Here is a 25,387-nt window from a genome sequence, read left to right as displayed (position 1 = left end):
CATGTCGTTGATATTGAAATTTCTTGTGGGCCCACAACTTTTTTGGTATTTTTGCGTCTAGATAAAGGTCATCTAAAGAAAAATAATTGTTTAAAAATTAACTTCTTCATTACTTTTCTAAGGTTTATTACCAAGATATAGAAATGAAATACTGTGCAAGTGTTTCTTATTGAAAGACAAGTATAGTTTTCGAAGTAATTTTTTCTTTTTCTTTCCTTCTTTTTGGGATGGAACTCTTCTTTCCTTGTCATGAAAGGCAAAATAACGTAGAGTAATTAAAATAGTTAGATCATATGTTTAATGAATCTAAAGCAAAATAATGTTTGATTACGTATCACAAAAAGTAATACCAGCAACATGCAGCGTACATACTCTAGTACTAATTATATTAAAATGAACCAAATATTTAATTTTTAAAGGAAACAATGGGAAACATACGGGGCCTTTGTGCAATTGACACACTTTACCAAGGTGGTAGCTCATGTATGCTTGATGTTTAAATGTTTCATATTAAACGCAACTAGCAATAGGATGAACAGTGACATAGCTAGTTCAAAATCATTCATTTCCAGACTGTGGAATGTCTATTGGAATCTCAAATCACCACACTGTCGGAGATGCCGGCAGCATTTTCGGATTTATGAAGACGTGGGCAGCTTTATGCTCCATATTTCTTGAAGACAATATCGACAGAGATGATGTTGCGGCAACTCTAGCAAGTGATTCTCCACCATGTTACGATAGGACTATGATCAATGACACAAAGGGACTTGGCTCAATTTTTTGGGACCAAGGGGTCCTCCTCATAAAGCTTTTTCAAAATGAGAGTTCTACTGATACTACAGCAAAACCTATGACCAAAAAAGTTCGCAGATCTTTTGTTATTAGCAGAAACAATATTGAAAAACTCAAGAGCTTAGCCCTGCAAAAACGGCCACAATTAGTTCATTTATCATCATTTACGGTAATTTGTGCCCATGTTTGGACTTGCTTGGTAAAATGTCGTGGTCCAAGTGGAGAATATGTGGATGATGAAGAGGTGGAATACTTTTGTTGGACGGCTGATTGTCGACGACGTATGGATCCACCTTTGCCTTCCAACTATTTTGGCAATTGCCAAACACTTGTTAGGACAAATGAAAAAAATGGAAAGTTAATTGAAGAAGAAGGATTTCCAATTGAAGTTGAGTTAATCGGGGAGGGCATTCATCAGAGATTGAAGAACAATGATTCACTCTTCGATGATGCTGACAAGTGGTTGCCGGATACTGCGGGTATAAATATGGACAGGCTTGTTTCCGTGGCTGGCTCACCAAGGTATAACTATTACAATCTGGATTTTGGATGGGGAAAGCCTAAAAAGTTTGAGTTCATTTCGATTGAAACTTCAGGGGCCATTTCTCTTAGTGGGAGTAGAGAATCAGATGGAGACATTGAGGTTGGTTTATCCCTTTCCAAGCCAAGAATGGATGCTTTTACGGTTATTTTTAACGACCGGCTTAATTCTCTGTAAAATTCTACGGTAAAAGTCAATTTTGGGACGCTTGTATGTCGTTTCTGGTTTTTGGTTGCTACGTACTAGTAAGAACTTTATTTGTTAGTACTACCAATTATGATAATACAATGAGATTATTCACTGATTTCTTGAATTATTGAAGATCTTGTGCAATGCAAGGAGCAAATATGTCATGTATAGCTAGGAAGGGTAATTGATCTAGAATAAGACTTTTCAATGAAAAATTTTAGCATTCAGTAAGCCATGGTACATAGGAAAAAACATGGACCGGAAGCCTCTACTATCGGTAGCGGCAACAATAGGATACTGTATAGACAATACTATAACAAATATTGATACTAATATAACATGGATAAATAAGGCCAGAAGAATTGTATGTTAATCGTCCATATGCTCATAAGCTATTCTTTGCGATGCATATTTAAATTTTTCTTTTAATACCCTGACAGCATCTTGTTACCAACCATTGAAATAGATACATAAACATGAGGATCGAGCAGCGTTTGACTATGGAGGGGGAGATTGGAATAAGTCTATCCTTTGCCGGTTTCCCTAGATCTAACGGCTAATTACTCAGAATATCGATGAAAAGAAAAAAATTCGGAAGTGTATGGATCTGACAAAGGGTAGGTATCAAACTATGGCTGCCGGACTAACGGCAGCAAAAGAGATTTTTTTTAAAAAAAAAATCTGACACCGCTGCCAGGCTGTGTCAAAACAAATTTTTTTTTTTAAAAAAAAAAAGATTCTGCTGACTCAGCCGACAGATCTGCACAAACTTTAAAAAGCTAATAGCCCGGCAGCCAGTCCAAATTTTTTTTTTAAAAAAAAAAAAAGTTTCCAAACGTGCTGAGCGACAGCCCGGCAGTCAGTCCAATTTAAAAAAAAAAAAGGTTTCCAAACGTGCTGGGCGGAAGAAGAAGCAATGAAGAACTCAATTGTGTTTCCACTTCTGTTTGTGTCTCTTGTCTTGAGTCTCTTTATGGCCCCTTCTATAGGCCGGCAAACCAATCTAGTTCAACTATCTCTCATGCCCGTGTTAGCACTTAGCACTATGAAAAGGTGACACAACTACTAGTGAGCATTGACTAGTTCAGATTAATTGAAAAACTAATTCAGTGCAAAGTCCAAACAATTTCACAATTACTTATTGCTATTTATAATGCTTATTTAATTATTATAATGCTTATTGCTATTTTTAAATTTCACAATTTCACAATGGCACGTTGTGCATTTTTTTTCATTTTTTTGCCTTTTTGTTTTTATATTGCACAATAATTTATATTTATAAAATTATAGTGTACATTACAAATTACATAATAATTTTAACAAATAATTTTTCAGCAATTTGATTACATATATCTTATTGTAAAATGAATATTTATTTGTTGTTTTCAAAAACCTTTTTTCGGTTTAGCATCCTATAGGAGTAATTATTGATTTAACAAATCTGTTTTCATCATTTTCTTACGGTCCAATTATTCAACGTAATTTAATTAACTTAAAAGAATGTTGGGTTTAGCACATCAGGTAGCATACCTTTTGTACGCCCTCCTATATTTTTTCTTCTTTTTTTCCATTTTTATTTTTAAATTGCAAAATAAATGTATACATTTTTTTATTTTTCTATACATTTTATAACAAAAAATTAATATCAAATCTTATACATTGTAATTTTAACCATTATTTTGTGACGATTTGAGAACTGTATCTGATTGCAAATTGAATGAGATTTTTTGTTTACAAAACCTTTTTTTAACATAAGATAAATCAAATAATTATTGTTTTAATAAATGTGTTTTCACCTTTTTCTTACGTTTCAACTTTGAAACGTTAATTAATTAACTAAAAAGATTGTCGGGTTTAGTACGTCAAGTGGCATAAGTTTTTAATAAAAAAAAGGTGAAATTGTTGTAGTGAAAAATGGGTGAAATTTTCAACATTATTTAGTGAATTTTGTACATGTCAAAACAAATATTGTGGTAGATTTAATTTTTTAATTGAGTTTCATATTTGAAATAATTGAAGCGTAAATATAAAAGAAAGGGTTGGGATATCAAACATGATTAAAATAAAGGAACTTGTGCAATTTTGGTCCCCCCAATGTTTGGTCTATGAGTTAAACTAATCTCTTATATTTTGACCAAAATAAATATGATCCCAAATTTTTTATTTTAGCCAAATTTAGGACAACTAATAGAAAACTATAATATCTAACGGTCAAAATCAAGTTAGAATTAGTCAAAAGTTTGACTTCATATTTTTTGGTCCCTTATGTTTTAAATAATTATATTTCAAATGGAATAAAATGTGAATTAGATTAAATGCATAAAAAATGTGTTCTAAATCTCATTAAGATCCTTAAAAGTAATCCACATTGTCAAAACATATTAGCCTAAAGAGCATCTTTTCGTTAAATTAATTACCAACAAATGATAACACATAAATCACATAAAAAAGAAAATTTAGTGGAAAAAAGAAAATTTTAATTTGAGTATATAGTAATTTTAGTTGTAAATAGTATAACACAAATCGTTATACGACTTGTGAATACGAGTTTCAATCGGTTATGATCAGCCATTATGATTATAATAACAAATAAATGTGATTACCAATATAAAGGACTCACATGAATTTTTAAAAATTTCTTGCCATTTCTTCTTGTCTTTCCTTCATATTAAATTAAATATTTCAATAATACAATTTAATGTATTTATATTTATGTTCATCTTAAATTGATAATTTTATTGAATATTTTAAATAATTATAAAATCTTTATTTCAATTGAAACTTAATTGACAATTACTTGAAATGCCAAAAAAGAAAAAGAAAATATTATTCAATCAACTCAATGACATATAGTTGTTTATATTATAATAGAATATTTAATTAACTATTTTAATTTATCAAATATAAGTTTTTAAAAAGCAACTGCAATTACTTAACAATCGTTTTGTTTGCGGGACTGGTACAAACAATATAACACAGGCATTGGCTACTTGCTGGTCTGGCATCACTGCATGAACATTTTTAAGGCTTTGCACTTGCTGGAAACCGTTTCAGTGCTTCATCAAAGCATCTCGGATTCCCTTCAATTCCACATAGCTTTAACTGGGAAACTGAAAGTTGTCGGGCAAAGATTGGGTTGCTGGCCTATAGAAGGGGCCATAAAGAGACTCAAGACAAGAGACACAAAAAGAAGTGGAAACACAATTGAGTTCTTCATGCTTCTTCTTCCGCCGCCCAGCATGGAAACTTTTTTTTTTTTTTTAAATTGGACTAGCCGCCGGACTGAGCTTTTTAAAGTTTGTGCAGATTCTGCCGGCTAAGTCGGCAGAATCTTTTTTAAAAAATTTTTGTTTTGTGCTGCCCGGCTGACAGTGTCAGACTTTAAAAAAAAAAAAAATCTCTTTTGTCAGCCCAGCAGCCATAATTTAATACCTATCTTTGTCAGATCTATACATGTCTGAAAATTTTTTTTTCATCGATATTCTGAGTAATTAGCGGATCTAACGAGGTATTTGTTTCCCCTGACAAGTAAAAATTGTAAGAAATCAATTCCGCTCTTTTGAAAATAATTCTTTTTGTGAAAGACATGAATAAAACTATATAGAACTGTTGTAACTTGGAAATGAAATAGAATAAACGTGGAATTTTCTAAAGATTGGAAATATCCGAGAAGTTCATATCGGTTTTAATATTGCAAAAGGTAAGAAAAAATTTACTCAAAGCTTTTGAATTTCTGTCAATTGACTTCTCACTACTGAACACGATTTCAGACAAAGTAATATGGCGTAGCATGACGCAGGTTCATCCTCATTCGAGAAATGAAGGATTGAAGAACGAATCTATTCAAATTTGTGTACAACAAATTCTTTGACCAACTAATATGGCATGTTTTGCTGAGAAGCTATCCCCGTTTGGACAGCCATTTTCTGTCGAAAAATTACGTCGTTTTCCATGATCACATTTTTCTATTATTTTTTTTCTCACATACATCAAATCGCTACAGTAATTTTTCTACAAAAAAATCCAAAAAATACAATCCAAACAAGGTTAGGATCCTCATTAAGTCTAAACACAGGCCAGTTACCCAAATTATGAAAATGTGGTCTAGGGAAATTCTTGATATCTCTTTCTAATGTCCTTCTGATCTATTAGAAAATGGAAACTACTTTGATGCCAGAATAAAAAGAAAAAGTGGTTAATGTCCCTTAACTATTGGTGTTTGGTTTAGTGAGTGTGTTTGAACAGTAAATTATTTGAGATATTGTTTGAAAAAAAATACAGTAATACTTTTTGAATATAATATATGTAAATTAAAAAATAATTAAAAAATGTACTGATTGGATAGAGTATTATTTGAAATATTATTTGGAATAATTACTATAACACTTTTTGTGATGTGATGTATGTGAGATAAAAAAATGATTGAAAATATAAAAATGTAAATTAAAAATTGTGTTTATGATGCAAATAAATTATTTGAGATTAATTCACTATCCAAACAAAAGAGAAATTTTTATTTATTTGGCTTCTGATTTTCATCAAAGACTAAAAGAGAAATGTTTAGAAATGCATCTTGTAGTCAAAAGTAGTGGCTTTGTAAGATCAAAAACTTGATGAGCTAGAGAAGAGTCTTTTCAACTTACATGACATTTATGACAATGCCTGTCCCCGACAGCAGTTGACCAGTCAAACTCAGGAAAAGTCCTTTCTTTCAATTTTTACCATAGATGAATTGGTCATCTAGTGAAACACAGGGTACAAACCTAAATGCACTGTAATAAAATCAAGGTAGATTACTCCCTCTAATCTTCCTTAGTACACTTGCACCTTCACCTAGATAAGTTAAAAGTAAGAATAGGAGTAAGAGTATCGTAGAAGTTGACACGCACACATTTTTTCAAATTTTCAATTTTCCTTAATTTTTTTTCTTGACATGTGTTTTTGAATTTTGGATAATTTGAAAAACTACAAATGCTCCCATCAAAACAAAGGAATCCTTTCATCATATGCACAAATAACACCTAGGGAAAATAGCTAAGGCCTCGTTTGGGATTGCGATGCTTTTGGTAAAAAAGTACTTTATGTGCTAAAAATACTTTCAAAATATTTGGTGAATATCACTCTATAAAATTAGGAGTAAAGTTTTTGATGTTACAAGCACTTTTAGCAAAAGTTCAAATTTGGTATTTTTAAAGTAACTTTTATGAATTAAAAAATAAAACATCAAATTGAATCATTTTATCCTATATTATGAACTAAATAAAGAGATAAACACTTACAAAAATTTTTAAATTACACATTATCTAATATAATAAATATTTATTGAATTATGTTTCTAAATAATATATTTAAAAGCATTTACCAGTTAATAAATACTTTTATTAAAAGCTTTATTATGGAAGTATTTTCAATAAGGCCTGGTTTGGATTGCATTTTTCTGGATTTTTTGTAGAAAAATTATTGTAGCAATTTGATATATGTGAGGTAAAAAGATGATAGAGAAATATGTTCACGAAAAATTTAGTAATTTTTCTGAGGAAATTATCCCCTATTTCAACAGATGGTACAATAGAAGCAGCAGGGTAGCCCTGCAGACGTTGCTCTGTAGGAACCACGAAGAGTCGTAATCCGGTTGTGGGAAAAAATGACGGATGTACAGTGACATCTTGGAATTGGTCTAGTAAGGTTTGCAAAATCGGAATCCCACGTAGGATTGATTTTAGTTTCACGGGATCGAATCGTAAGATCGGATCGTAGAATTGTAAGATCCCACCAAAAACTCCCAAATTAACTAAATTAATTAATTTAAAGTTCATATACAGTTTCGTACAACTTAAAAAATATCAAATAAGTAAATTATTTATAAACATATAACATTTTTTACCTATAGTTTGACAAGAAATAAAGCAACAGAACCCTAAAATAAAAGAAAAGGTCCGAGCATCTTGTCTAATTAGAAATAAGAAACAACCTATCTTAACGCTTGATAGTAAAAGCATTTAGTACATATATATAGCTGATAGGCATAATTAAAAGAAACAATCAAATTAAGGGTTACGAGTACTCACTGTTGTTTTCGTTGGGTGACTTCTTTTGCAGAAAATTCTTTGAACTTGGACAAGGGTACAAAGACAATAGAGAATTAGAGATGGGAGATTGGCAAAATTTTGTGAAATTTTATTTGAATCTTGATAGGGAAAAAGTATGGAATGGAGATTGGGAAGAACCAAAGAAGCTTTCTCTCTCTTCATCCTTTGTAACTTTGACTCTACTTATTTCATTCATTTGTTCCCGAATCCTTTTTTATTGTACATTTTGTTTTTGAGACCAAAATTGTTGCAAAATTATAATTAAAGGATCTAATTCTTTGATAAATTACAAAAATGCTCAAAATGTTTCCATTTAGTTTTAAAATTTAGCCCCACATTTACAAAATTCTCAAAAATTCATAGCATCACAATGGGATCGTAGAATCGTACAATCCTATATACAATCTTACGTTCCCACTAACGATTCTAACGATCCTATGTAAATTAAGACAATTTTTGACTCTATACACAATCCGGATCAATTTTACTGATCAGGATCGTAGGATCGTCTGAATCACGATTTTGATAACCTTAACTTACATCTCATAGCGTAATTTTAACATCCGCAAAGAGCCGTAGTAAGGAAGCAAGAAAAAATGGCGGAGGCACAGTGACATCTAGGAATTTGGTCTAGTTACGTCTGTGCTAAAATTAGATGTCGTGACTCGTGAGCGAAATTCACACGTACATTAAAACTTACTAAAAAGTATAGAATTATACACATAAAATTAAACAAAAAAAAATTTACAAACCGCACAAAATTAGGCAAAACTCAACTGAAGCATTCTCAATTATTTTTTCACCCGTGCCTGTGCTCCTCCGTTCTTCACTACAAATACGAGCTCGTATATCCATTCGCCAACCAGACCAAAAAACAAAAGAACAAAAAAGAAAACATCTCTCCTTGTTTTCTTAATAGAAGAACACCTTTCCATCAAACACACAAATAGCACCAACCAAGGTAAAATGGCTACACCCGATGCAGTCACCGTGCTTAAGCATTCTTTAGTGTCACCACCGTCGTCTGTGGCGGCCACTGAAATGTCTCTTCCTTTAACATTCCTTGATATGCGCTGGTCGCACATTTCCCCCATCCAACGCCTCGTACTTTATGAGGTACCTCAGCTCTCTAGAGCCCATTTCATCGAGCACATCATTCCTAAGCTTGAACATTCACTCTCCTTGACACTCCAACATTTTCTTCCCCTAGCCGGGAATTTGATAGTGCCTTCCAATTCAAATTCTGGCACGCCCGAAATTCGTTACAAAAATGGAAGTTCACTAGCACTAATCATTGCTGAGTGTACCACGATTGATTTCAATTATCTTACAGCAAACCATGCACGGAATTGTTGTGATTTTCATCCTTTGATTCCTGAATTGAAACCATCTAATGAGGATGATTCCGGATCCACAGTCAGGACTACCCCAGTTCTTGCTCTTCAGGTTACATTATTTCCAGACTGTGGAGTGTCTATTGGAATCTCAAATCTCCACACTGTCGGAGATGCCGGCAGCATTTTCGGATTTATGAAGACGTGGGCAGCTTTATGCTCCAAATTTCTTGAAGACAATATCGACAGAGATGATGTTGCGGCAACTCTAGCAAGTTATTCTCCACCATGTTACGATAGGACTACGATCAAAGACACAAAGGGACTTGGCTCAATTTTTTGGGACCAAGGGGTCCTTTTCATAAAGCTTTTTGATCAAAATGAGAGTTCTACTGACACTACAGCAAAACCTATGACCAAAAAAGTTCGCAGATCTTTTGTTATTAGCAGAAACAATATTGAAAAACTCAAGAGCTTAGCCCTGCAAAAACGGCCACAATTAGTTCATTTATCATCATTTACGGTAATTTGTGCCCATGTTTGGACTTGCTTGGTAAAATGTCGTGGTCCAAGTGGAGAACATGTAGATGATGAAGAGGTGGAATACTTTTGTTGCACGGCTGATTGTAGACGACGTATGGATCCACCTTTACCTTCCAACTATTTTGGCAATTGCCAAACACTTGTTAGGACAAATGAAAAAAATGGAAAGTTAACTGGAGAAGAAGGATTTCCAATTGCAGTTGAGTTAATCGGGGAGGGCATTCATCAGAGATTGAAGAACAATGATTCACTCTTCGATGATGCCGACACGTGGTTGCCGGGTATTGCAGGTATAAATAGGGACAGGCTTGTTTCCGTGGCTGGCTCACCAAGGTATAACTATTACAATCTGGATTTTGGATGGGGAAAGCCTAAAAAGTTCGAGTTCATTTCGATTGATACTTCAGGGGCCATTTCTCTTAGTGGGAGTAGAGAAACAGATGGAGATATTGAGGTTGGTTTATCCCTTTCCAAGCCAAGAATGGATGCTTTTGCGGTTATTTTTAACGACCGGCTTAATTCTCTGTAAAATTCTACGGTAAAGGTTAATTTTGGGACACTTGTATGTCGTTTCTGGTTTTTGGTTGCTACGGTAAAAGTTGTTCTCTGTAAGAACTTTATTTGTTAGTACTACCAATTATGATAATTCAATGAGATTATGTTATTCACTGATTTCTTGAATTATTGAAGATCTTATGCAAGCCAAGAATGAATGCTTTTACTGTTATTTTTAACGACAAGCTTAATTCTTTATAAACTTTTACGGTAAAAATTAATTTTGGGACACTTGTACCTCGTTCGAGTTCGTTTCAATGGGCTTGATTCTTTGTAAAATTCTACTATAAAAGTCAATTTTGGGACACTTGTATCTCGTTTTGGCTTCTACAACTTTATTTGTTAGTACTACCAATTACATGTGTAATGACGATTATAATAAGGGAAAATCACCAACCATTGAGATAGATACATACACATGAGGATCGAGGAGCGTTTGATAATCAAGTGGCTATGGTGGGGGAGATTGGAATAAGTCTCTCCTTTTCTGGTTTATTTAGATCTAACTGTAGAGGACAGGATGTAATGGGATGGAAAATGAGAGATAGAGAAAGCTCAAACCAAGTTCAACATGAAGCTGAAGGTGTTAAATGGGCCCTGATCAAAGCAGCAGAACAAGGATGGAGGCTGGTATGTATTGGAGTTCCTAATATGGACCTGTTGCAGCAAATACAGGGAACAAAAACAGTTGGCTTGTGGTTAGCGACCCTAATAGAGGACATCCGCGAGCTAAGTAAGATGTTTCACAAATGCTCTTTTTGCATAGGAAAATATAGAAGGAATGATCTAGTTTGTTTGTTCAGTGCTCAAGCTTTGAGCAATTATTTTGATGAAGAATGGGTTAACCCCAATCTATAGTGCAAAATGCACTTTGTATAGCATCGAGCTAGTCTCGCCTGTGTATTATCCTTTTCCAATCAATATATTCCTATCGTTTCGACAAAAAAAAAAAAAAAAAAAAAAAAAGGTATTTGTTTCTTAACAGGACTCAAACACTGACAAGTAAAACTTGTAAGAAAACAATTCCGTTCCTTTTAACATAATCCCTGTGTTTGGTTTACGAATGTTTAGTTTACTTATTTGGCGTTTGGTTTTCACTTTTCATCAAAGACTAAAAAAGAGAAATGGATAGCTACCAAAAGTAGTGGATGAACGCTTGACAAAATTATGACCTGGTATCGTCCTAAACGGGTTACCCTAGCAGAAATTATCCTAATTTTAACGTGGTATGAAAAAATTATTACATTTCGCTTCATCGGGAGTTCATGGGGGTGAAACCTTTGGCCCTAGTAGCGTATCCCCGTTGGCCTGAAAACTGGGGAAGAAAATAGAAAAATAAGAAAAAAGAAGACTTTCTCAGATGAGGAGACACATGTCTTCTCGTTGTAACATGTATGGTAACTTCAAAAAGTCTGACTTGTAAAACTAAAAGAATCTATCCCTATTTTCATTGTCTTTTCGCTAACCTATGGTATTTTTTTTTTTGTCCAAAATGGTAACAGAAGCTAACCAATGGCATTGGAAAAAGTAAAATTGGCATAGTTTTTAGCTATAAATTTTCTTTTATAAAATAAAACGTACCGCCAGAAATTGCTTTGTACCGCTAAATAGAATAACTTAATAAGTATTAATTTTTTTGGGAGAGTAAAATGTTTTGCAATCATTAATTTAGAATTATTTGAATGCATGACCGACTCTTATTTTGGTTTCAACAATTACACAGCAAACAAGTGGTCATATGATCCTTGGGGGTCTAATAATAATTACCATTCCCAGGGACTCTCTGCAAGGGGAGAGAGGGATTCAAAGGAGTCAAAGGGGAACTCAAAGGAGGCTGAACTACACTCAAACGAGATGGATGCGAATTTTGGAAGAAAGTTTGGATATTTTAGAATGCAGGCCAACGCATTTGATCCCTTGTCTTACACATAAATAGACCTCTAAAACTCTCCCGATGACCAATTACTTCTAAAGTAGTTGGTTGCAATAATACCCTTTCACTTCTTTTTGTTTTGGCATATGACAACTCTTCAGTTTAAGAAAATTAACTAGCAAGTGCAAGAACTTGAAAGAAAGATGAACTGTGTACTTTTCTACCGTTCTGGTAAGTTTCTATAGGGAATGGCATGTTTATCACACTGTATTGATATCAATCTTCAGTATAAGTTCAATGGATAAACAAATTATATCCGTTAATAGGTTGAAAATTTCAAATTGGTCTGTAATTATGTGGGGATTTTTTGGGTTAATTGGGTATTATCAAATTCAAATCCCACATTAAAGGTTTAAGCAAACCCTGCAGTACCATCCTTTTATTAGAAAACAGGTCACCAAATAAATCGCACAAAAGCTAAGTAGATAGCTTCTTACACTGTTACAGCAAAACGGCAATCCATTGACAATTGTAGTTGATGGCTATTTAATATCTAAGACACGTTCATGCGCCTTACAAGCACCAAAAACAAGCATTTGTAGAAAGTAAAAACAGAAAAACACCAATCTTCAACTGTTGCTTGAGTGCTACAATTCAGAAAACTAAAACAAACAAGCAGCGTTGTTTTCTTTTTTGAATTCTTTTTTCAATATTGGTTGTTGATCAATTAAGTGTGTATTAACACATTCAACATTTTGCTATGAGCTCTAAATTGTCCCCTTCATACCTTTTCAGACAAGAATAATCTTTAGATTAACCTTTCCCTAACTTAACAAGAGAAATAAATGTTTCCCGAATCTTTTTTTTAATCAACCATTGGTGGTCTTGGATTCTTATCCTAATCCCTAAGTGGACAGGCCAAGACTTCACAGTGGTCAATGAACAATGAAACACGAAGAAATTATTGTTGCTTTCCCTGCTGCTGTCTCTTACAATAATGCTGTCCAGAGTGCAGAGTACAATAACGGTCTCCATAGCCCGTAGTCAATAAGTTTCAGGCTAATTTTTGCAGTCCCACATCAATTGATAGTCTTTTGAGAGTCCATATCAATTGATAGTCTTTTGAGAAAATCTTATATATATTGATAGTGTATATACTAATATCATTGGATCTATAGTATATGTGCAATAGTTGAATTTTAAATTCAAATTTTATATAGTTGTTACTTATCTAATACTGATAGTGTATTCACTGTCATTGTAGAAAAAAAAATTAATCCTTTAAAAAATCCATTAATATGTACAATTTCTTAAAATATGAAATTATGTATATAAAAAAAAATTATTTAGCGGACTAACGGTCCAATTGGGATTACATTACATATATTAAAAAGGTGTTTTACAAGAAAAAAAAGTACTTTTAATGTGTTTGGTGAGTGTCATTACTTGAATTTAGGAGTATAATTTTTGACCATTAGTAGTTCTAAAAATAAGCTCACAATGGGTGATTTTAGAATAATTTTTGTATTTAAAAAAATAATTTAACAACTTTATTTTAAAGTTTAAACTAAATGAGGAGATAAATATGTTCTAAAAATTTAAAATTGCATATTATCAAATAAAAAATTCTTATGCAAGTTTGCACCCAGACAGTATGATTAGACATTTAATAAGTATTCTAACTAAAAATTCTACTAAGGGCTCGTTTTGGGGTTACGGTGCTTTTGGTCAAAAAGCACTTTTGGGTGCGAAAAATACTTTTGAAACATTTAATGACCATCATTTCATAAAATAAGGAGTGAAGTTTTTGGTATTAAAAGCACTTTTAGTAAACATTCAAATTTGGTGCTTTTAGAATTGCTTTTGTATTTTAAAAAATAAAAAATAAAATATAATTATTTTATTTTATATTATAAACTAAATAAAGAGATAAATATATTTTAAAATTTTAAAATTAAATATTATCCAATACAATAAGTACTTGTTGAACTATATATCCAAATAATATATTTAAAAGTACTTAAGCACTTAATAAGTACTTTTATTAGAAACTCTATTATGTAAAGTACTTTTTGATAAGCTACCGCAACTCCAAATGGGTTCTAATTGAGGTGCTTTTTGATAAGCCACCAGCTCACTGCAATTACAAACAAGCCTTAAGTTTCGTAAAATATTGGACTTGTAGTTATCATTAAAGCAATGCATTAAGTCACATTTTTTTTTACTTAAGCACAACTACAAAAAAAATTATTATTTATAAGAACATATGTAAATTAGTTTTTTTTATAATAAAAATTCCAATACTAAAGGTAAAAAAATTATCATTTAACCAGTGGAAGCACAATTACAAAATAATTCAATAAAATAAAAAATTCAAAAAAGAACTATACCTAAAAATGTAATATTTTTTGGCTAATATGTACCTCCACCCGTGGCTATAAGTCGCTTATATGGTATTTATAAATTATTCTCCAACACGATTCTTACATTAACAGTTAGAACTGGGCATGCTATCTTTTATTATAAAATAATTTATCTTACCAATTTAACCAATTTGTGCTAACTGTATTAGCACAACTAATGTGTGAATAGATTGAATCAAGAAAAATAAAATTTTATTTAGAAAAATGAAATGCTTATTGGAAATAGTGGGAATTGAAAAGGTGAAAAATGCGGTCAAAATGGGATAAAGGAAAGCCCAAGCTTTGCTAAATAATTAAAAAAATGCTAATATCTACAATATTAATGCATTCTAAGTCAACAACCATACAAATTTTTAAAAAATAACTATAAGTATATTCATTACGATGTACTAATTAACATCGGTGAAAAATTTTCTAAAAGATATCCAAAAAATTGATAGATATTCTTTGAGGTGATTTTCAAAATTTTACAATGATTATAAACCTCAAAATGGATATTTGATTTCAATAAAATACAAAAAATACAAAAATCTATTTTCTTGTCAATAAATATTCAATTTCTATCAATGTTAATAAATTTGGCAATGTCATAATTAAAGTTACTTTAGATAGATAAAAAAGAATAATTCATATGCTCCATATGAATTAAAAGATAATGCAAATTTTTTAAGAAAGATAAAAATTGTTAGAAGAGAGATAAACTATAACACAAATTGATTGGAGAAGATTGAATACAAAATTTTAATCTTTTAGCTTTAATGTTTTATGTAATATGACGCTTAGTTATCATGACAAACTAATTTAGTCGGTTAATAAAGTTGGCCAATGTAATGTCATCAATCGTTAATGGAAAATTTAGATATACCGATAGAATTGGGTAATGGTGTTCGTTCCATTAGTCTGGATAAAAAAAGAATGAAAAATCTTATGAAGCACATAAAATTTACTCAATATAGTTTACTATAGATGGAAAAATTATTGTATTTCTAATAACACCTCAAATATAAATTTGAACACAAATTTAAGTACTTTTCCTTTTTCTAGTCAAAATATAATGATACCAAACTGGCACGAAGAATGGCTTAACTTTTTTTATTATGTTTTAACTAATAAAAGGCAAAATCCTTGACTCTTACATTTCAATATAAATTTGATATGTTCTTAAGGTATCAAAAGAAAAAGAATATTTTTTTTCAAAAGTTTATGGTTAATCTTAAAAGTTTTATGCATTGCTTTGTATTTTTCAAATTGTCAAAAATCATATTGTTGTCCTATAATACTCCATCATTTTGCATTTTATTAGTTAAAATATCATTAAAACTAAAAAGCCTCAAAATATATTTAGTGAGATACCTTATTCAGGATCTGAATTTCATGACAATAGTGCAAAGATTGGAACTTTCAAGTTTGCTGGGTACCTTTAACACTTCAACCACTACAAGGCAAAATTACTTGAGTTTATGTTTAAAATTTTATTTTAGGTACTTTCAAGGAACCAAAAATTAATTTTATTCATTCTTAATTTCTTGTGAGTTTTTTGTTCATAAATTGTTTTCTTACTTTTTTAATGTATTTGGTGAAGACCTTTGAACTTGCCCTTTCTGTAACGTGATCATAAGCTGCCGGTTTTGCACCGGCTCTTTCCCTCTTTAACATAGCGGTTTGGCCTCTTGTTCTCTCTCCTACCAAAACAACCTCGAACTCTGCATCTGCATGCATTGCTGTCGTTCCCTTATTTACTCTCCCCACATAGTGCTTTGACTTAATTCTCCATAAAAACCAAATCCTAATTTCCAATTCATAGTCTTTTGTCTTTTGGTTACTTCTTTGGATCCGTTGCTGGAAGAACCAAAGGACTATCATTTTGTAAGTTCCTTTTCCATCCCACCAAGAGTGCATTATCAAAATGGCAGACTTTTTGGGCATAGACTCAGTCAATCTGAGATAATAAATGCTCTTTTCTATGTCTCTCTGCTCGCCAAAAGAGAGCTGAAACAATTACCAAACAACAACGATGAGTGTAATTCTTTTCCAATGCCTGCCGAGACGGGGAATTCAAGCTGCTATTTTTCAGGATTAGATGCTGAGAAACTGAATTCCAGCTTCCTTTTTTTTTTTTTTTCTGGTTTGTGGATGGAATTACGCGTATAGAGGATGGTTGATAGATAGTCTCTTGTGCTTTCTTTGTCCACCACAGTTTGCTGCCAGATTCCAAAGACATCTGAAAATGCTACATTCTAGTCACAATTGAGTAATCGACATCTGCTTTTGGTGAGTTTCTAATTTCAAAGTACATTTTAAATTTAAAAAAAAATCATTATTGTCTGACCTACTTATTGTAATTTTCTGCACCCATAAAACTAGTTAATTTTTTGCCCACCTCAATTGCCTGGTATGGTCTCATGCTTACAAGCAAGCAAAACTATGTGGTCTCAATTGTGCAAGCAAAAATCTTGCACATCAAAGGTGTAGCTTTCACGTGATCCATTTAGAGACTTAGGTTTCGTTTGATAAAATTGAATCTGAATACTGAAGTCTGAATTTTGAAATCTGAATACTAAAATAATTAATTTGCTGAAATTTAAGCACTGAAAAAAAATATATGAATATCTGAATTTTAATACTAAACCTATTTATACTGTTTGATAAATATTTATAACTGAATGCTTAATAAGTTTCATTTGACAATTTTGCCCTTATATCTTTTCATTCAAAAAAGAAATGGAACTTATGATTTAATTAGTTTAAAATTGTTAGGTATAAAAATGACAATATTTATTTTTAAATCAAATTAATATAAAGGATTATATATATTATATGAGGAGTATGGAGAATACGTGAAAGTCATTAAAAAGGGAAAAAGAGAAACAAAAAATCGTTAGATAGAGAATACTATATTGTTTAATTAGATAAGAATTTTGAACATAATTAATAAACAAAGGTAGATTTGATAGATAAAATAAAGTAGTTGAAGTAATTCTATTGATTCTTATCAAAATTAAGCATTCAATTAGGATTCTTGTACTGAAAAAAATACACACAAGTTCAGCACTAGTTAACAAGTTCAGCAGATGAATTTTCATTTATCAAACAATCAAACCATCTGAATGTCTGAAAAGATTCAGTTTCAGCACTATTTTTTATTATCAAACAGACCCTTAGTGCCACAATGATATGGACGATAATGTCAGGAGCAGGGACGTAATTGCAATTGGAGCAAAAGTTTTAGGGGGTGTTAGTGTAATTAGCTTATAGAGCCAAAAACTGTTAAAAGTTAGTTATAACTAAATTTGTTAACATCAGTTCATTACTCCTTCTGAACTGCAGTTCCTGAGGAGATAGTCTCTTAAATTCTGGACTCTTGTCTGGATTTTTGGGAACTACCCTAGGTATGTTGGGCCTGTTTGGAATCTGAGTTTTTAGGGAGTTTGTCTAAAACTTTACTGTAGCGCACTGTAGAAGTTTTTAAAAAAATTTTGTAAAGATTTTTGTAAGGTGAAAAACTTTTTTGTAGAAGTTTTGTTAAGATAAAAAATTTTATAAAAGTTTTTGTAAGGTGAATTTTTTTTCCTTTTCTTTTTTTTTCTTTCTCTTTCTTTTCTTTTTTTCCTTTTTCTTTTTTTCCTTTTTCTTTTCTTTCCTCTCTTTCTTCTTCTTCTTCTTCCTTCCCCCTCCCGCCACCCCTCTCCTCCTTTTCCCCTTCTCCTCTCCTCTGCATTTCCCCCCCCGCCTCCTTCTCCCGCCAGCCTCTCTGCACGCCACCCCCTCCCCCCGCCAGCCCTGCCCCTTCCCCTCCCCTCTGCACGCCACCCCCTCCCCCCACCAGCCCTTCCCCCGTTGCCCCGCTAGCCCCTCTGCCCTGCCCCTTCCCCCTCCCCTCGCACGCCACCCTCTCTGCCCCGCCACCCCCTTCCCTATTCCCCTGTTCCCCTGTTCGCCCGGTTCTTAATCATTTGGAGGTCAGCACCTGCAGAGTAGCGGACCTCGCTCCATCCTTTGGAGATGAACGAGAAAGCCTTCTCCGCTGTAACGATTGAGAGGGACGGCGATGATGATGAAAACGACGTCATCCGGGCCTCCGGGGAGGCTTTCATATTAAGCATCATCTGGAATTTTGGAAATTTAATGCAAAATTTGATTTTTTTTCCCGCCTGGGGGTTTGCATAGAATTGCAGGATTGAGGTGCTTATGACTTGTGAGAGAGAGCAGAGTTAAAGGAGCAAAGGAAAAAAGTTTTTTTTCCCGCCGTTGGCTAAGATTTTGGAAAAAAGTTTTTTGTGTATTATTTTAAAGTGTGTAGGTAAAAAATTTTGATAAGTTTTTTGGGGTTCCTGTAGCAAAAGTTGTTAAAAAACTAGTAGCTAAAAAACTTGGCCAAAAACTTCACTTCCAAACAAGCCAGTTGTTCTGTGGTAGCTTGTAAATACTGATCCCTCTATTGGCAGAGATTGGATGCCTGTACATCCCAAACTTTGGTTCAGCCATCACCTTGTTGCCATCCTTGACTGTCCTTCCTTGTAACCTGAGAGCCTGTTCCTGCAAATGAGCCACCTCCATAACTCCAGAAAAAGTATTTGGCTTGAGCATTCTCACCATAGGTTTAATCTCCTCCTTGAGACCACTGGTGAAACTGGAAGTGAAGTATTCTTCACTAAGGCTTGGATTCTGAATTAGCATCAATGTCTTTAACTCCTCAAACTTTTCTTGGTAGACCTCTACTGTACTCATTTGCTGCAGTTTATTGAATTCCTCTACAATATCTCTACAGCATGATCCTTTGAATCTCTGACAGAGTAGCTCCCCAAATTCCCCCCATGTTAGCCTTGGTTTTTCAAATTTGATTCCCTGGAACCAATTATCAGCTCTACCTTCTAAAAACATCTCTACTACCAGCAATTTATGTTCCTCGGTTACCTTATTCAGCAAGAAGTACTTATTCAGTAGGAAGTACCTTATTGAATTCCTCTACAATATCTCTACAACATGATCCTTTGAATCTCTGACAGAGCAGCTCCCCAAATTCCCCCCATGTTAGCCTTGGTTTTTCTAATTTGATTCCCTGGAAACAATTATCAGCTCTACCTTCTAAAGACATCTCTACTACCAGCAATTTATGTTCCTCGATTGCCTTATTCAGTAGGAAGTACTTGTTACATTTTCTGATCCATTCCCTAGGATTTTCCCCACTAAACATATGTAACTCAATTTTTGGAGGATTATAGCCAGGAATCTTACCCAAGAACTCGCAACTTCTAGCTTCCTCATCTGCTCCCAAGTTCAGCCTCTGGTGGATGGGAGGTGTGGGTAGTAATGGTGTACGATCTCTGCCAGCTTTGCCTTCTTCTTCTGCACTCTTCTCCCTGCTCAGCAGTGTCTTCATCATTGAACTGAGTGCCTCAAACTTCTGATCCATGCCTAGCGTGATCGTATCCAATCTCTTGTCCCTGCCTGCCATTTCTTCCTTTACTTGCAGCTATATGTTCTTCATATCCTCCATGACTTCCTGCAACTTGAGTTCCTGCTTTCGGAGATGATCTTCTAAGGTTTTGAAGCGTGTGCTCTCTGCAATTGATTGATCTTTGAGCTGCCGAAGGATCGTCAGCTCTGATACCAATTTGTCAGGCCCTTCCAAAGTAGAATTGAGAAAGAAATGTGACCAGCAGATTCAGGGGAGATTTGAATGAAGAAGAAAAGAACAGAAAGGAGGAAAGAGGTGAGAAAGAGAGAGAGAGAGAGAAAATAAGAATTTGGGAGAAAATTGTGATTGTATTTCTTGTTGTCCAATCCATTACATTGTCTTGGATTTATACAACTCCAATGATGGATCCGAATCCATTTGCCACAGAATTCCCGTGCAATGAACTGATGTTAACAAATTCAGTTATAACTAACTTTTAATAGTTTTTGGCTCCATAAGCTAATTACACTAACACCCCTAAAACTTTTGCTCCAATTGCAATTACGTCCCTGCTGCTGACAGATAATTGAGATCCTTTTAGAGACCTAGGGCCACAATAATATGAACGATAATTGATGGATTGTGTAGTCAAAAAGTAGTGGCTTAGTAAGATCAAAACTTGATAATGGCCACAGTCAAGTGCACTGGAGAAAAGTCATTTGAACTTACGTGACGTTTGTGACGAGGCCAGTCCCAGACAGCATCAAACCCCTTATCTAGCTAGATCCTCTTTTAAATAAATCAAGATGAGAGTAAGAGTAAGTATAATGCAAAAGTTGACGTGCATGCATGTATACACCATACACACACATTCTTTTTAATTTTTCAAGTTTTCCTTAATTTTTTTTCCTCAACTTGTTTTTGATGTCAAAACTTTTATAGTATTTATTTTAAATTTTGGATCATTTGATAAACTACAAATGCTTGTAAGAAAATTAACCTATTTTATGTGTGTTTGTTTTTCTTTTCTTTTCTTTTAATTTTTTTCTTGAACTTCTTATTAGTCTAGAAAATATTTGACTAGAATTCTAAGATTGCCTAATATGAATAAATTCCTTTATCTTTGTTAATTCCTTTTAAATAGAAGTAAATCTTATATATATTATCAGTATATACACTTACCCGTTGGATCCATAACATATATACAAAAGTTAAATTTTAAATTTAAATTTTGCATAATTATCAATCATACAACGCTGACAGTATATACAGAAAAAAAAGCACTTTCTTTCAATTTTCTATTTTCAAATACTTTTTTCTTCTTTTTCCTTTTTGTAATTTTTCCTTAATTTTTTCTCCACCTATGTTTGATGTCAAAAGTTTTATAGTATTTATTTTAACATTTGGATAATTTGAAAAATCACAAATGCTCCCATGAAAACAAAGGAATCTTTCCATCATATACACAGATAACACCGAGGGGAAATGCAAAATGGCTGAGGGCGAATCAAATGCTTTCGAAACATGCTTATTTGTAGCAAACAACACCAAGGGTATCGAGGCAGTCCATGGAGCAAATAAGTTACGTGTAGGGATCGGGGATTGGTCCATCCAGAACTAAATGTTTCTACTACAATTTGATCTATTTCATAAGCCAATCTAAATATGAAAAACATGCTTATTAATGTTGATTTTATACGTAATCAAAATTAGCTAGTCTTGATATTTCGAGTGAAATTCTTGTAAATCATCCACACAGCAGTTGCTTCATCATTTAGTGCAACAATAAGAACTACTAATATCTGATAGATTAATTGATTGGTAAAGTACAAGAAAAGCAACCAAACTAGCAACCAAAGTAGCCTTTGCAACTTTCTATGATATGCATCAATCAGAAAATTGTGCCTGAATTTGGCGCCCATTTTCTCATGACATTTTGGATATTATTTGCACTTAAAAATTATCATTTATTACATTAATAGTATTTATAACTAACTTAAGTGAATTTGTCTAAATAATTGCGAAATCTCTGCTAAGGTGTATGGATATTTAAGTCATTTTGCCTACAATGATATAAGAATTGGGACCCAATATTCCGTCAAAAAAATCTTTAATTATTTTGAAAAGCTTAGAGGAGGGGAGTGAGACTGTTAGCAACCTTTTGAGGGGTTTCTAAATTTATAACCTTTTTCAACAGATGGTACATTAGAAGCACGGTAGCCCTGCAGATTAAAGTTGCTCTGCAGGAGCCGCGCAAAGTCGTAATCAGGTGGTAGGAAAAAATGGCGGATGCACAGTGACATCTTGGAATTTGGTCTAGTTACGTCTGTTAGTGTAATTTTAACAAGATTTAATATACATCAAAATAATTATTTATTATCATGTATTAAGTAGATGTCGTGAACGAAATTCACACGTACATTAAAACTTATAAGTATAAATTATACATAAAATCACGCAAAAAAACATTTACAAACCGCACAAAATTAGGCAAAACTTGACTGAAACATTCCCAATTATTTTTTTCATCCATCCAACGGCCCCTTAGGGCGGTTGACATCCACAAAGGCACTTAAGGATTTTGTGGATGAAAGGTTAAGGTTTCGAATTTTATTTTCATCAATTGTCACTCCACGTGGCTTCTCTAAATTTAACGAATGTTGAATGGTATCCATTTAGTTCAAAGGTGGTTTAGTTTCCTCCGCTTCCTAATAATCTAACTGGGTCTATCCCCTTCCTAAGAGTAGGAATAGGTGCAGATATAGATTATTGACGCTTAATAATATATAGGATAAATGTTCTAATGGCCCTCAAACTATTATAAAATTTAATTTTTGACCCTTTAACTATTAATTGATAAGTTTTAACCCTCCAATTGATTAAAACATATAATTTTAACTCTTCTATCAACTTGAGCTGTTATGTTTAACAAAAATAGCAGCACATGCGCAGCAGTAGCTCTCAAACTATTATAAAATTTAACTTTTAACCTTCCAACTATTAACTGATCAATTTTACACCTCCAACTAATTAAAACATATAATTCTAACTCTTCTGCCAATTTGAATCCTTATGTTGAACAAAAAAAATCACCACGTGCATGGCAAGGCAATAATCGAGGGGTGTTTTCATCTTTGCAGGACATGTGTTGGGGTAAAATTATTTTACTCCATTTGACTCATAAATTAATTTACCAAATCTCCAATTGTTGAATTTGACCAAAATCAATTGAAAACCTAAAACCAAAACCCTAAATAGAGAAATTCTAGCAAAGAGAGGCAACTTGAATTAATTGAGTTGATTTGGAATTTCACTCATTTTTTGCTGTTCTTCCAAATCCATTGGGTTCATTTGCTTCTCTTAATGACATAAATATGGCACGATTCATTTTCTAGGAACATTCCAAAAGTCTTGGTTTACTTCCAAGTTTGAACTTTCTATGTCTCAAATAATCAATTCTCTAGTAAGATTTCTCCAAACTTTATATCACTATATCAAACACTTAGTTGGGCACATTCCAAATTCTTTATTAATAGATATTTCTGTTCGACATAACTACTCAAATTTATAGAAAGAGTAGAATTATACATTTTAATTAGTTGGAGAACTAGAACTTATCAGTTAATAATTATAAGGTCAAAAGTTAAAATTTGTAATAGTTTGAGCTCCACTAACATCTCATGAATCCTTTATATCTGTTAAACATAACCACTCAAGTTGACTGAAAGGTAGAATTATATGTTTAAATTAGTTAGAGAGGTAAAACTTATCAATTAATAATTTGAGGGCTAAAAGTTAAATTTCATAATAATTTGAGGGTCACTGAGGCATTTTGCCCTCATACATACATACATATATATATATATTATATTCACCCGTGCCTGTGCTCCTCTACTCTTGATCACAAATACGAGCTCATATATCCATTCGCCAACTAGACCAAAATGGCTACAGAAAATTCAGTCACCGTGCTTAAGCATTCTTTAGTGCCGCCACCGTCGTCTGCGGTGGCCACTGCAATGTCTCTCCCTTTAACATTCCTTGATATGCTCTGGTTGCACTTTCCCCCTGTTGAACGCCTCGTCCTTTATGAAGTACCTCAGCTCTCTAGAGCACATTTCATCGAGCACATTATTCCTAACCTTGAACATTCACTCTCCTTGACACTCCAACCTTTTTTTCCCCTAGCCGGGAATTTGATAGTTCCTTCCAATTCAAATTCTGGCACGCCCGAAATTCTTTACAAAAATGGAAGTTCACTAGCACTAATCATTGCCGAGTGTACCACGACTGATTTCAATTATCTTACAGCAAACCATGCACGGAATTGTTGTGATTTTCATCCGCTGATTCCTGAATTGAAACTATCTAATCAGGATGATTCCGGATCCACAGCCAGGACTACCCCAGTTCTTGCTCTTCAGGTTACATTATTTCCAGACTGTGGAATGTCTATTGGAATCTCAAATCACCACACTGTCGGAGATGCCGGCAGCATTTTCAGATTTATGAAGACGTGGGCTGCTTTATGCTCCAAATGTCTTGAAGATAATATCGACAGAGATGATGTTGCAGCAACTCTAGCAAGTGATTCTCCACCATGTTACGATAGGACTATGATCAAAGACACAAAGGGACTTAACTCAATTTTTCGGGACCAAGGGGTCGTCTTCTTAAAGTTTTTTCAAAATGAGAGTTCTACTGATACTACAACAAAACCTACGACCAAAACAGAAAAAGTTCGCAGATCTTTTGTTATTAGCAGAAACAATATTGAAAAACTCAAGAACTTAGCCCGGCAAAAACGGCCACAATTAGTTCATTTATCATCATTTACGGTAATTTGTGCCCATGTTTGGACTTGCTTGGTAAAATGTCGTGGTCCAAGTGGAGAACAAGTGGATAAAGGTGAGGTGGAATACTTTTATTGCCTGGCTGATTGTAGAGGACGTATGGATCCACCTTTACCTTCCAATTATTTTGGCAATTGCCAAACACTTATTAGGAAAAATGAAAAAATGGAAAGTTAATTGGAGAAGAAGGATTTCCAATTGCAGTTGAGTTAATCGGGGATGCCATTCATCAGCACTTGGGATCCTCGGTGACATGTTTTCTATGCCAATTCAATGCCACCTATAATATTGTGCCAAGTGTCCTGTTATTATTTACACTTTAATTTTCTAATAATTCAACTTGGTTTGGTTAATTTTCTAATAATTCAACTTGGTTTGGTTAATTTTCTAATAATTCAACTTGGTTTGGTTTAACATAAGTGTAAATAATAACAGGACACTTTGTGCAATACTATAGGTGGCATTGGATTGGCATAGAAAAACATGTCACCGAGAATTCCAAGTGCATTCATCAGAGATTGAAGAACAATGATTCACTCTTCGACGATGCTGACAAGTGGTTGCCGGATACTGCGGGTATAAATTTGGACAGGCTGGTTTCCGTGGCTGGCTCACCAAGGTATAACTATTACAATCTGGATTTTGGATGGGGAAAGCCTAAAAAGTTCGAGTTCGTTTCGATTGATACTTCAGGGGCCATTTCTCTTAGTGGGAGTAGAGAAACAGATGGAGATATTGAGGTTGGTTTATCCCTTTCCAAGCCAAGAATGGATGCTTTTAACTGCTATTTTTAA

At 33.4% G+C, this 25,387-nt stretch overlaps 3 protein-coding genes across 3 annotated transcripts; all 3 read left to right on the top strand.

Annotated features, from left to right (window-relative positions):
- Nucleotides 1-425: 425 nt before the first annotated feature.
- On the top strand, nucleotides 426-1,565 carry LOC113771734 (malonyl-coenzyme A:anthocyanin 3-O-glucoside-6''-O-malonyltransferase-like). The gene is made up of 2 exons (XM_027316300.1): nucleotides 426-483; nucleotides 573-1,565. The coding sequence occupies exons 1-2, from the start codon at nucleotides 426-428 to the stop codon at nucleotides 1,511-1,513; spliced, it is 999 nt and encodes a 332-aa protein (XP_027172101.1). The 3' UTR covers nucleotides 1,514-1,565.
- Nucleotides 1,566-8,580: 7,015 nt separating this feature from the next.
- On the top strand, nucleotides 8,581-10,043 carry LOC113771732 (malonyl-coenzyme A:anthocyanin 3-O-glucoside-6''-O-malonyltransferase-like). Its single transcript, XM_027316299.1, has one exon. It carries the CDS (start codon nucleotides 8,581-8,583, stop codon nucleotides 10,018-10,020), a length of 1,440 nt encoding a protein of 479 aa, XP_027172100.1. The 3' UTR covers nucleotides 10,021-10,043.
- Nucleotides 10,044-23,684: 13,641 nt separating this feature from the next.
- Nucleotides 23,685-25,387, top strand: LOC113771731 (malonyl-coenzyme A:anthocyanin 3-O-glucoside-6''-O-malonyltransferase-like). Its single transcript, XM_027316298.1, has 2 exons — nucleotides 23,685-24,765; nucleotides 25,029-25,387. Exons 1-2 carry the CDS (start codon nucleotides 23,685-23,687, stop codon nucleotides 25,385-25,387), a joined length of 1,440 nt encoding a protein of 479 aa, XP_027172099.1.

Source organism: Coffea eugenioides, chromosome 5 (genome assembly GCF_003713205.1).
Source record: "Coffea eugenioides isolate CCC68of chromosome 5, Ceug_1.0, whole genome shotgun sequence".
Classification (NCBI taxonomy): Eukaryota; Viridiplantae; Streptophyta; class Magnoliopsida; order Gentianales; family Rubiaceae; genus Coffea; species Coffea eugenioides.
Note: the sequence above shows the minus strand (reverse complement) of the source record. Positions and strands in the feature narration are given on the sequence as shown.